General features: G+C 47.5%; 1 protein-coding gene across 1 annotated transcript in view; it reads left to right on the top strand.

The window, feature by feature from the left end:
• Positions 1 to 1,613: 1,613 nt before the first annotated feature.
• ankrd50 (ankyrin repeat domain 50) overlaps positions 1,614 to 14,556 on the top strand; it is a gene marked incomplete at its 5' end in the record, with an annotated part of 51,857 nt that continues 38,914 nt past the window's right edge. Inside the window, 2 exon segments of the mRNA XM_080536132.1 lie at positions 1,614 to 1,722; positions 1,844 to 2,225. Of these exon segments, the coding sequence (XP_080392258.1) occupies positions 1,614 to 1,722; positions 1,844 to 2,225 (491 nt within the window).

Below are 14,556 nucleotides of genomic sequence, written 5' to 3'. Positions count from 1 at the left end.
ACACACACTGCTGCAGCAGATCGGCTGTGTCGCCTCATCCTCCACACACACACACACACACACACACACACACACACACACACACACACTCAGGATATTGCCTTTGGTGGTGATTTGCGTGGTGGTGGTGTGTGGCTCTCTGGGAAGAACAGGGGGATGCTGTTAGGCGGAGGAGGAGAAGAGAAGAGAGGGTCCCCCTCTCCCTCCGTGTTTATAGTTGTAACCCCCTTGCTGGGGACAGATGTGAACTGAGATACACAGAACGCCACATAGGGAGAGAAGGGGGGAGAGAGAACTGTACAAACCCATGCCAAGATTCCAAGAGAGAGAGAGAGAGAGACAGAGAGAGAGAGATAGAGACAGAGAGAGAGAGAGAGACAGAGAGAGAGAGAGAGAGAGAGAGAGAGAGACAGAGACAGAGACAGAGAGACAGAGACAGACACAGAGAGAGAGACAGAGAGAGAGAGAGAGAGAGAGAGAGAGAGAGAGAGAGAGAGAGAGAGAGAGAGAGAGAGAGACAGAGACAGAGAGAGACACAGAGAGAGAGACAGAGAGAGAGGAGCTAGCTGGCTTCCACAGGGAAGGCTGCGGTGTGTTATAACCTAACCTCCTAACCTATAAATGTGCTATAAACAAACTCACCCGCTACCAGTAACAGTGCAATATGAGATATGAGATGTAACTGCTGTTCCAGGTTAGGCTGTGTGTGTGTGTGTGTGTGTGTGTGTTGACAGTGCTTCTTTGTTGTGTTTCAGGGAACGTGACCGTGTGTGTGTTATTGGAGAGAGAGAGAGAGAGAGAGCGTCGCCCGGACGCTGGTGAACAGTTTTCCGTTCCTCCTGTAATGGAAACATGAGTCTGTCCTCCTGAAGCCCTGGGAAGCGTACCCACGGAAACACGCCGCCGTGGCCCGGGATAATTATATCAAGAAGAAGTGTAGTGGTGGAGCTGGGATCTCTGGGATCTCTGGGTTACCCCCCCCCGCCCCCTCCTGGCCCCCCTGCCCCCCCCCCCCCCCCCAGGCCTGTCATGCCCAGCGCCATGCTAAAGCAGCACACCAGGAACACCACCACGTCCAAGCGTTGCCGTCTTCAACCACGGAGGAAGCCATGGAAAATGTTGGTGGAAAAGAAGTGATGTTGTTAGGCTGACTCTACATTTTCCTTCCTCCTCCTCCTCCTCCTCCTCCTCCTCCTCCTCCTCCTCCTCCTCCTCTTCTTCTGTTTCACTGTTTCCAGATATCTTCTTCTTCAGCAAACAAGGAAGGAAGCAACAGGAAACAGATTTTTCTCTCTTCTTCTCCATCTCATTTTTGTTTCGGGGGGGGGGGCCTGTGAGGTTTGTTTAACTGCCCTTCTTCTGAGGAGAGAGAGAGAGAGAGAGGGAGGGAGGGTTGGGTTGTGGACGTCAGTCAGTCCAGCAGGACCGCTCTGCTGACGCACATGTGGACCCAGAGATATGGACCCTGGATACAGCTGGCCTGCTCTGGGGCGGAGGGTGTGAGGCCCGGGGGGAGGCGAGGGGGGGGGAGGAGGGAGGGGGGAGGAGGGCCCCCACCTATGAGGAACCTCGCTGGCCAGCAGCAGCAGCAGCAGCAGTAGTCCAGAACCGCCATGGCCCAGACCAGCTTACTGCAGGGCAAACGCTTTTACTGCCGGGAGTGGGTGTTCCACAAGGTCCAGCACTGCCTGCAGGAGAAGACCAACGGCCTGACTGGGGGGGGTGAGGGTGGCGGGGGAGGGGGGGGGCGGGGGTGGGACTAGCAGCAGCAGCACCCCCAGCAACCAGCCCCCCACCTCCACCTCCCAGGGCCCTCTCGCTCCCTCCCACCCCAGCGGCGGAGGCCCTTTGTCGGGCACGGCGGGCGGGAAGTCAGCCTCCTCGGGTGGAGGTGGAGGTACGTCCTCCGGGAGTCTGTCCTGGGGGGTCCTGCTGGTGGGGGGTCCGGGCTCGGGGAAGACGGCCATCTGCACGGAGCTGCTGTGGCCCCAGGCCGCCCTGGGGGGTCACCGGGGCCTGCACCTCCAGGGGCTGGGCTACCACTTCTGCAGGGCGGAGGACGAGGCCACGCTGGGGGTGGGGGGCTTCATCCGGGGGCTGGCGGGGCAGATTAGCCGCTCGGGGCTGGTGGAGGGGTACGAGGAGAGGGTGCGGGGGGACCCCTCGGCGGCGGAGGCCCTGATGCCCGGGGAGGCGGAGAGAGACCCCGCCGACGCCTTCAAGAGGTGGGTGGAGCTGCCGGAGACGCCACACACACACCATACACACACACACCTGTACCCCCTCTCTATCTCTTTCTTTCACACACACACACCTGTACTCCCCTGTCACACACACACATACACACACACTCACGTGCTCAGACGCACACGCACACACACACACATACTAGAGACACTAGACACACACACACACACAGACGCGCGCACGGACAGACGCGCGCATGCACACACCACACACCCGTCACTCTCTCTTTCACGTGCACACACACACACACACACACACACACACACACACCTCACCCTTTGGCTTGTTAAAGGTGTAAAGGTGTTTCACTGCCTTGTTAACGTGTTTATAACATGATAACAACACCGTTTCTCTGCCTTGTTAACGTGTTTATAACATGATAACAACACTGTTTCTCTGGCTTGTTAAACGTGTTTATAACATGATAACAACACTGTTTCTCTGGCTTGTTAAACGTGTTTATAACATGATAACAACACTGATTCTCTGGCTTGTTAAAGGTGTTTATAACATGATAACACTGTTTCTCTGGCTTGTTAAAGGTGTTTATAACATGATAACAACACTGTTTCTCTGCCTTGTTAACATGTTTATAACATGATAACACTGTTTCTCTGGCTTGTTAAAGGTGTTTATAACATGATAACAACACTGTTTCTCTGCCTTGTTAACATGTTTATAACATGATAACAACACTGTTTCTCTGCCTTGTTAACATGTTTATAACATGATAACAACACTGTTTCTCTGGCTTGTTAAACATGTTTATAACATGATAACAACACTGTTTCTCTGGCTTGTTAAACATGTTTATAACATGATAACAACACTGTTTCTCTGGCTTGTTAAAGGTGTTTATAACATGGTAACAAGGCAGCCCAGCCCTCGACACACTCTTAATCCTTCCCAACCACTCAACACTCCACTATTACAATGTCTGTTTACAACTAGGGATGTCCCGATCCGATATTGATATCGGATATCGCTGCGATATTGGTCCTGAATGCTGGATCGCAGATCGCACCAGAAAAAAAATAGGCTGCGATCTGCGTGGCCGATCTGGCGTGTCACTCACGTGATGACAACAGTAGAGTTGGCTAGTTGCTACCTGTTTGTAATGAGTCTGACAATGTCATGATGCTAGCTGGTGAAATCATAAACCATTTGCTTTAGTAATTTTTCGGTTATTTACATAGTCTGAAACTACAGATGGTAAGCTTTCAAATGATGCGTCATACATTGAAATCGGAAAAAAATTCAAGGTGACACGAGTATTTGAATGTTGGTGCACCGAATGGGAATGCGACAGGAGAAAAGTGACTGATCAAACCACAACAACAAACGCTGCTAGCGGCTAACAGTGGAACATCGCTACAAACGTCTAACTGCGTTTTTATAACATCACAACATACTGAGAGAACATGGACATGCTAAAAACACATAACTACACATAACTAGATGAACACACAGTCCTTGCTTTTGAACACGTCCTAAAACGAGAGTATGTTTACAAGTCATTATCACTTACTGGTAGCCTCCGAAAAACGAGAATAGTTAATCCAATCCACAGATTATAACTGTTTTTTATTATATGGACTGGGTACTTAAAACTTGAGTTGAAAAAAAAGAAAACCAGATATTGTTGACACCCCTTCGATTTCTGGTCTCACCAGCAGCGTCACTAGGCTACACTTTTAAAAAGGGTCCTATAATTGATTTGCCATTTGTAAGAGAAGATAAATAGAATAAAAACCTGAAGGCACTAAAACTAGAAATCAGACAGTAACTCTTTTTTGTCTACAATGCTGAATGCTGCGGTCTAAATTGTTTTAACCAGTTGGTCACTGAGTACTGCAGAGTACTGTTTTTGTTGCTTGAATAAAGGCTGGCAGTCTTTAATAGCCAACTGTTGTTGTGGACTATATACTGGGGAAGTATTTGTTATTATTCAGGAGTAAAACAATAAATACAAATATCGGATTGGTATTGCAGATACCTGAAGCCCAGGTATCGGTATCGGTAGTGAAAAAATGGGATCGGGACATCCCTATTTACAACACAGTAATAACACACGCTGCCCCCACCCTCCCCCTCCTGGCCCATTGATGTGCTGTTGGTGGTTTCCTCCTGTGAGGCGTGTGTGTGTGTGTGTGTGTGTGTGTGGGCCTCTCTGCAGGGGAGAAAGGTCAGTTATTTTAAGGCCGTTCAGCTCAGGTGACCAGAGGAAGGGACAGCTTTGAAGTATGGCTGACTGGTTGACTGACTGGTTTACTGACTGGTTGACTGGCTGGTTTACTGACTGACTGGTTTACTGACTGGTTGACTGACTGGTTTACTGACTGGTTTACTGACTGGTTGACTGACTGGTTTACTGGCTGGTTGACTGACTGGTTGACTGACTGGTTGACTGACTGGTTGACTGGCTGGTTGACTGACTGGTTTACTGACTGGTTGACTGACTGGTTGACTGACTGGCTGACTGACTGACTGGTTTACTGACTGGTTGACTGACTGGTTTACTGACTGACTGGTTTACTGACTGGTTGACTGACTGGTTTACTGACTGGTTTACTGACTGGTTGACTGACTGGTTGACTGACTGGTTTACTGACTGGTTGACTGACTGGTTGACTGACTGGCTGACTGACTGACTGGTTGACTGACTGGTTTACTGACTGGTTTACTGGCTGGTTTACTGACTGACTGGTTGACTGACTGGTTGACTGACTGGCGGACTGACTGACTGGTTTACTGACTGGTTTACTGGCTGGTTGACTGACTGGTTTACTGACTGGTTTACTGACTGGTTGACTGACTGGTTTACTGACTGGTTTACTGACTGACTGGTTTACTGACTGGTTGACTGACTGACTGGTTGACTGACTGGTTTACTGACTGGTTTACTGGCTGGTTGACTGACTGGTTTACTGACTGGTTTACTGGCTGGTTGACTGACTGGTTTACTGGCTGGTTTACTGACTGGTTTACTGACTGACTGGTTGACTGACTGGTTTACTGACTGGTTTACTGACTGACTGGTTTACTGACTGACTGGTTTACTGACTGGTTTACTGACTGACTGGTTTACTGGCTGGTTTACTGACTGACTGGTTGACTGACTGGTTTACTGACTGGTTTACTGGCTGGTTTACTGACTGACTGGTTGACTGACTGGTTTACTGACTGGTTTACTGACTGGTTTACTGACTGGTTTACTGACTGGTTTACTGGCTGGTTGACTGACTGGTTTACTGACTGGTTTACTGACTGGTTTACTGGCTGGTTGACTGACTGGTTTACTGACTGACTGGTTGACTGACTGGTTTACTGACTGGTTTACTGACTGACTGGTTTAATAATTTTAATAATTTTGCCATTTAGCAGACGCTTTTATCCAAAGCGACTTACAATTACGAATTACAGGGACATTCCCCCTGGAGTAACTGAGGGCTAAGTGCCTTACCCAAGGGCACACTAGTAGTGGTGTGGCTTCAGGCGGGATTTGAACTCACAACCTTCCGTTCACAAGTCCAACTCACTATCCACTAGACCCCACTACTAACCAGAGGTTTACTGACTGGTTTACTGACTGACTGGTTGACTGACTGACTGGTTTACTGACTGGTTTACTGACTGACTGGTTTACTGACTGACTGGCTGGTTTACTTGTGTGCTGACTGACTGGGTGGCTGGTTTGCTGGCTGGTTAGTTTACTGACTGGTTTGCTGGCTGGTTAGTTTACTGGCTGGTTTGCTGGCTGGTTAGTTTACTGACTGGTTAACTGACTGGTTGACTGACTGGTTTACTGACTGGTTTACTGGTTTACTGGCTGGTTTACTGGTTGGTTGACTGATTTACTGACTGGCTGACTGACTGACTGGTTTGCTCACTGACTGGCTGGTTTAGTTGTGTGCTGACTGACTGGGTGACTGGTTTGCTGGCTGGCTAGTTTAGTGAGTGGGTGGCTGGTGTGCTGGCTGGTGTGCTGGCTGGTTTGCTGGCTGGCCTGTGTGCAGACAGAGCACATGTGTAAGTCAGTCCTGTACAGGATCATGCTGGGGCGTAACATGAACACCCTCTGTTATGGTGGACTGAGCTAACTCACCCGCCATGTGTGTGTGTGTGTGTGTGTGTGTGTGTGAGTGTATCTGTGTGTGTGTGTGTGTGTGTGTGTGTATCTGTGTCTGTGTCTGTGTCTGTATAGTGTCTGTGTGCACGTGCGCGCCTGCAGTATGTGTGAGTGTGTCTGTGTATGTAAGTTATGCAAGTGTGTGTGTGCGTGTGTGTGTGTGTGTGTATGTGTGTGTGTGTGTGTGTGTGTGTGTGTGTGTGTATGTGTGTGCAGGTCAGGCAGTCTGGGCTGGAATGTGGCGTTGAACACACACTCCTCTTGTCTCCCCATCTGTGGAGGGTTATTGTGTGTGTGTGTGTGTGTGTGTGTGTGTGTGTGTGTGTGTGAGAGGCAGAAAGTAGGTCAGTCGTTCAGAGGTAAGTGGTTCCTGAGCGGTCAGCAGAGCTCAGGCCCCGCCCCCTCAGGCTCCGCCCCCTCCACGTTCTCCCTGACAGGAAGTTCAGGCCGCTGCTTCCTGTCGGAGGGTAATAACAGTGAGGATGTGGAGGGCCGTGGACGCTGACCTCTGACTTCTGGGATATAAACCCTCCTGATTGGTTCCAGCTGGATGCCGTCACTGGAATGCCGGGCCTCCCTCCCTCCCCCCCCTCCCTCCCTCCCCCCCCTCCCTCCCTCCCTCTCTCTCTCTCTCTGTCTCTGTCTGTCTCTCTGTCTCTCTCTCTCCCTCCCTCCCTGCCTCCCTCCCTCTCTCTCTCTCTGTCTGTCTCTCTCTGTCTGTCTGTCTCTCTCTCCCTCTCTCCCCCCCTGCCTCCCTCCTCCCTGCCTCCCTCCCTCCCTGCCTCCCTCTCTCTCTCCCTCCCTCCCTCTCTCCCTCCCTCCCTCCCTCCCTCCCTCTCTCCCTCCCTGCTTCCCTCTCTCTCTCCCTCCCTACCTCCCTGCCTCCCTCCCTGCCTCTCTCTCTCTCTCTCCCCCCCACCCTCCCTCCTTCCCTGCCTCCCTCCCTGTCTCCCAGTCTCCCTCCCTCCCTCCCTCTAGGGGGGGTGAGAGGGGGGGGGGGTCAGAGGGGTGTTGTTTGTGGGGTAAATAAGCACTTTGAGAATGTCTTCATCAGCGTCTCAGGTTTAAGCGCAGCGTGCTGCCGTAGTAAACACACACACACACACACTCCCCCCCAGGGCGTAGCAGTAGAGACAGTTAGCCCTGATGCTATCGTGTTACCAGAACCCTGACACTTCTACATGTTCTATCTCAGGGTTCTCCCACGAGGGTTTGGAACAGCGTGCCGCTGGATTGCATGATCCAGATTCACGTTCTAGACTCACCATCTAGACTCACGTTCCAGACTCACGTTCTAGACTGGGAAGGCCACTGAAGAACACTGAACTCATTGTCATGTTCATGAAACCAGTCTGAGACGACTTCTGCTTGGTGACATGGTGCATTATCATGCAGGAGGCACCATTAGAAGATGGGTACATTGTGTCCACGAAGGGAGGCACATGGTCAGCTACAATACTCAGACAGGCTGCGGCATTCAAGCGGTGATTGATTGGTAACGGACCCAAAGTGTGGCAAGAAAACATCCCCACCACCATTACACCACCTGGATGAATGAGAAGGTGTCCCTAATAAAGTGTCCAATGATTGTAGAATCTAAATCTAGGTGTTAAGGTCACTTTCATTACATGTTGTGAGTGATGTAGGTTATTATTATTATTATTATTATTATTATTATTATTATTATTATTATTATTATATTAGGGGCGGCTGTGGCTCAGCAGGTAGAGCCGACGTCTAATGATGGCAAGCTCGGCAGCTCGGCGGTTCAAACCCCTGCTAGCCACGTGTCGAAGTGTCCTCGAGCAAGGCACTGAACCCCTCATTGCTCCAGGGTCCGTCTATGGCTGTGACCCCTGACCCCTGGACTAGAGCATAAATACATGTCGTACTCTGCGATGACAAAGCTTGAACCTTCTTCTTATTATTATTCAAAAGAACCCTCCCTTTCCGCTGCGGTAGATTAGCGTACGCTCTTCCATTTACAGCAACAATGTGCCATTCCTCCATCAAAGGCTCCCTCCCCCACCCTCCCTCCCCCTCCCTCTCCCCTGTATCAAAGGCCTCTCCTATGGTTTGACTACCCAACTAGAAGTGGAATTCATGTGGCTTCAGAACCAGACAACACACTCTCTCTCTCTCTCTCTCTCTCTCTCTCTCTCTCTCTCTCTCTCTCTCTCTCTCTGTCTCTCTCTCTCTCTCTCTGTCTCTCTTTCTCTCTGTCTCTCTGTCTCTCTCTCTGTCTCTCTCTCTCTGTCTCTCTCCCTCTGTATGTCTCTCTCGCTCTGTCTCTTTCCCACTCTCTTTCTCTCTCTCTCTGTCTCTCTCTCTGTCTGTCTCTCCCCCAGAGGACAAAAGAACACACATAAATATGTGGAATGACTAGAGTCATGTGGTGTGTGTGTGTGTGTGCCTGTGTCTGTGTCTGTGTCTGTGTGTGTGTGCGCGTGTTTGTGTGTGTGCACGTGTGTGTGTGTGTGTGTGAGAGCGCTGAGGTCTCAGTAATGTTGCTGAGACGGCTGGTTGGCCGTTTCCTGTTTAGGTGTGAGAGTTAGCCTCTCTGTTAGCTTAGCCCCTCTGTATCCTAGACCCGCTATAGACCCTCTATACACCCTCTATATACCCTCTATATACCCTCTATATACCCTCTATATACCCGCTATAGACCCTCTATACACCCTCTATATACCCTCTATATACCCTCTATACACCCTCTATACACCCTCTATATACCCTCTATATACCCTCTATATACCCTCTATACACCCTCTATATACCCTCTATATACCCTCTATACACCCTCTATATACCCTCTATATACCCTCTATATACCCTCTATATACCCTCTATATACCCTCTATACACCCTCTATATACCCTCTATATACCCTCTATATACCCTCTATATACCCTCTATACACCCTCTATATACCCTCTATATACCCTCTATATACCCTCTATACACCCTCTATATACCCTCTATATACCCTCTATATACCCTCTATATACCCGCTATAGACCCTCTATATACCCTCTATACACCCTCTATACACCCTCTATATACCCTCTATATACCCTCTATATACCCTCTATATACCCTCTATATACCCTCTATATACCCTCTATATACCCTCTATACACCCTCTATATACCCTCTATATACCCTCTATACACCCTCTATATACCCTCTATATACCCTCTATACACCCTCTATATACCCTCTATATACCCTCTATATACCCTCTATACACCCTCTATACACCCTCTATATACCCTCTATATACCCTCTATACACCCTCTATATACCCTCTATATACCCTCTATACACCCTCTATATACCCTCTATATACCCTCTATATACCCTCTATATACCCTCTATACACCCTCTATACACCCTCTATATACCCTCTATATACCCTCTATATACCCTCTATACACCCTCTATATACCCTCTATATACCCTCTATACACCCTCTATATACCCTCTATATACCCTCTATATACCCTCTATATACCCGCTATAGACCCTCTATACACCCTCTATATACCCTCTATATACCCTCTATACACCCTCTATACACCCTCTATATACCCTCTATATACCCTCTATATACCCTCTATACACCCTCTATATACCCTCTATATACCCTCTATACACCCTCTATATACCCTCTATATACCCTCTATACACCCTCTATATACCCTCTATATACTCTCTATACACCCTCTATATACCCTCTATATACCCTCTATACACCCTCTATACACCCTCTATATACCCTCTATACACCCTCTATATACCCTCTATATACCCTCTATATACCATCTATACACCCTCTATACCCTCTATACACCCTCTATATACCCTCTATATACCCTCTATATACCCTCTATATACCCTCTATATACCCTCTATACACCCTCTATATACCCTCTATATACCCTCTATATACCCTCTATATACCCTCTATATACCCTCTATATACCCTCTATACACCCTCTATATACCCTCTATATACCCTCTATATACCCTCTATATACCCTCTATATCACTCTATATACCATCTATACACCCTCTATATACCCTCTATACACCCTCTATATACCCTCTATATACCCTCTATATACCCTCTATATACCCTCTATATACCCTCTATATACCCTCTATATACCCTCTATACACCCTCTATATACCCTCTATATACCCTCTATATACCCTCTATATACCCTCTATATACCCTCTATATACCCTCTATACACCCTCTATACACCCTCTATACACCCTCTATACACCCTCTATACACCCTCTATACACCCTCTATACACCCTCTATATACCCTCTATATACCCTCTATACACCCTCTATATACCCTCTATATACCCTCTATATACCCTCTATACACCCTCTATATACCCTCTGTACACCCTCTATACACCCTCTATATACCCTCTATATACCCTCTATATACCCTCTATATACCCTCTATATAGAGGGAGAAAGCGCATTGGCAGGCCGTGTTAACCCGTATTGTCGCAGCCGTTCAATATCTGGCAGAACATAATCTGGCATTTAGAGGAACCAGTAATAAGATCAACGAGGAAAACAATGGTAACTTTTTAGGCCTTATAGAAATGATAGCGAAAGTTGACCCAACCATGCAAGAGCATCTCAAACGGATACAAAGTAAAGACACCCATCAACATTATCTGGGGTCTAATATTCAGAACGAAATCATTGGTATCCTGGCTTCAAACGTGAAAAACTCCATCCTAAATGACACGAAGACTGCGAAGTATTTTTCGATTATTCTCGACTGCACTCCAGATATGAGCCATCAAGAGCAGATGTCGCTTGTACTGCGTTTTGTGAATATGAACTCCCTTGAGGTGAGCATCGAGGAACATTTTGTTGGTTTTATTGAGACAAGTGATCAGACTGGAACAGGACTGACAGATTCTGTTCTCGCTGAACTGGTGCGGCTTGGTCTCGATATAAGCGACTGTAGTGTAGAGGACAAGGGTACGATAATGGTTAGAATATGAAAGGACAGCAGCAAGGCGTGCAGGCTTGCATACTCCGTCTGAATCCCCGTGCCTACTTCATGCCATGCGGTTGTCACAGCCTGAATCTGATGTTGGGAGACATGGCAAAATGTTGCCCAAAAGCAATGACTTTCTTTGGTGTTGTACAACGTATATACACACTATTTGCCGCTTCAATTAAACGTTGGGAAATATTGAAAGCAAATGCTCCATCTCTCACTGTTAAACCGCTATCTGAGACGAGGTGGGAATGCCGGATAGAGAGTGTGAAAGCAATCCGCTACCAAACAAATAATATTAAGGATGCTTTGCTTGAAGTGGCAGAGAGCAGTAATGACCCTAAAGTTAAAAGTGAGGCCCTGTCCCTGGTCAACTATGAGCTGCAAAACTTTGAATTCATTCTTGCTATGATCATATGGTATGATATGTTGTTCGCCGTGAACACTGTGAGTAAGAGTCTTCAGTCTAAGGATATGCAGCTGGATGTAGCCCTGTCTCAGATTAAGGGACTAATTCAGTTCATGGAGAAATACAGAGAGACCGGATTTACCTCTGCAAAAATAACAGCAATTGAGATTGATCTTCAGAGATGGATGTTGATGCAGTATTCACGGAATCACGTGAATTATAATAACTTTATTCACCTTATTAACCTATTTTGTCACGACCAGAGGTAGGACCCAAACGCAGACTCAGGTGAACAGGTAAGAGTTAAATAATAAAGGTTTATTTCTAGTAACAAGGCTGATGGGAATAGGCAGGTGGGTCGTCAGGCAGGCGGGAGGTCAGGCAGGACGAAGGGTCGGCAGGCAGGTGGAGTAGTCGGCAGACAGGCAGGGGGTCAGACAGGAGGAGTAGTCGGCAGACAGGCAGGGGGTCAGGTCACAAGGGAAAATTAATAAGTAACAGGCTAATTACTGGGTTATTAACCTATATGTGTTTATGATTGATAAAACGTTCATGCATAATTATTATTGCTTATTATTATTGTTGATGAGGCTTATATTTTCTATTATTATTATTATTATTATTCAACAATTAAACATTTAGCTTCAGGAAGTCAGGTATGCTTACCTCAGTGAGATGACTGGCCCTGCTGGGTGGTACACAGCTTGTCTATTCTGGGGGAGATGGAGGTTGTCAGGCAGAGCATCATGTCATCCTCAGGCTGCAGTCTTGAACGGTATTTGCTCTTCAGGTAGGTGAGGGAGGAGAATCCACTTTCGCAAAGATATGTGGTTGCAAAAGGCAAGAGGCTCACCATGGCCTTTGCTGTCAGTTGTGGGAAGAATTGAACCAATTGCGCGTTTCACGTCAGGCGAGATCACCGCGGAATCCGCCAACTCCTCCACTGATGGAAACATGGAGATGTTATCTCCCCTGACGCGCTCTCTCCATCTTTTCGTTTTTTTCAGGAAGCCTTCCATCTTATCATACAGCTGAATGGCGTGTGTATTGCGGCCCTGCATAGAACTGTTCAGCCGGTTCAACTCTGCGAAAACGTCCGCCAGATATGCCAGTTTAAAGACCCAGGCATTGTCGATGAAATGCGCAGCCAGCTCCGCGCGGTTTTGGCCAATTAGAAATTCGTGGATAGCTGTGCGTAATTCAAATACTCGTGCCAATACGGATCCACGGGAAAGCCATCTGACTTCTGAATGGTAAAGGAGCGCTGTGTGTTCCTCTCCTGTAGCGGCGCATAAAGAAGCGAAGAGGCGAGTTTGTAGGGCACTCTTCTTAATAAAATGTACAGCCTTTACAACAGTGTCCATAACATCGGCAAACTCAGCACTCATTTCTTTAGCGGCGAGGGATTCTCTGTGCAGCATGCAGTGAGTCCACATCACTTTGGGGGTGACTTTTCTGACAAGCGCCATCAGTCCACTCTTTTGCCCAGTCATAGCGCGCGCACCGTCGGTACACACCGCGACACACTTTGCCCAACGTACGTAATTTTCACCGAAAAAGTCATCAATCACTTTGAAAATTTCAGCACTTGTTGTGCGTTCAGGAAGCTTCTTACAAAACAAGAACTCTTCACACATTTCGTCTTGGTCAACAAAGCGCACAAATGCCAAGAGCTGTGCGTCTTTGGAGATGTCCACGGATTCATCCAATTGGAGTGCAAATGCCTCCGCCGTTTGTAATTTCTCAATTAACTGCACCCTCACATCCGATGCCATTTCACCAATTCGCCGAGCAATTGTTGTGTCTGACAATGGGATAGTCTTCAACTTTTCTGCATATCCATCATTCCCAAACATGGTCTTGCACATATCAGTGGCCGCAGGCAATATCAAATCTTCTGCAATTGTGTATGGCTTTTTACACTGGGCAACGCGAAGAGCAACTTGATATGAGGCTTTCAAAGCAAGCTCACCGACTTTCGCAGATTTTCTTATCATTGTCTGTTGGCCTTGGAGAGAGTGCAGACGAGCCTGAAAGTAGTCCAGTGCTCTATCTTGTAAGTGGCCATGATTCGTCTCCAAGTGTCGTTGCAGCTTTGATGGCTTCATGCTTTCGTTTGAGAGCGTCGGCGCACAAACAACACACACCGGCAATTCCACTCCTTCGGTTTCTTTGAAAGTAAATCCAAACTTTAGGTACACTTCTGAATATTTTCGGGACTTTTCTCTTTTGCGTTTATCTGCCCCTGGGGCAGGCGCTGCTGGGGCCGAGGTGGAAGGAGTAGGCCTAGCCGTTGGATCTCGAGCTCGAGGTCTCGTTACTGTTACACATTTATCCATCCTGCTTCACTAATTAATAGTAGTAACTAATAATGTGAAGTTATAATATAATTATTGGACTCGGACAACTTGCGCACGTTTAACTCAACCAGTTTAATCAACACTCAGCTTCAACAGTGCCTCGGGTCATTACCCATAATGCAAATAGTAAATAGTACATTTTTATTGTAAATAGTTTTTTGTCAAAAGTAGCTTATTATTGCCTATTAATGCTTGTAGTTTACTCAATATAACTTTTGTTATATTTTTTACACAAATTATTTTGGTGAAAATTGTAAATTATTCTGAAAAAAATTGGCGGACCCCCTGCAGTACCTCTGCGGACCCCCTAGGGGTCGCGGACCCCCGGTTGAAGACCACTGTCTTAGACGCTAGGTATCTTAGATGCTAG

This window comes from Nansenia antarctica (genome assembly GCF_963989245.1).
Source record: "Nansenia antarctica genome assembly, chromosome: 7".
NCBI classification, from domain to species: Eukaryota; Metazoa; Chordata; class Actinopteri; order Argentiniformes; family Microstomatidae; genus Nansenia; species Nansenia antarctica.
This window is presented reverse-complemented; position numbering and strand designations above follow the sequence as displayed.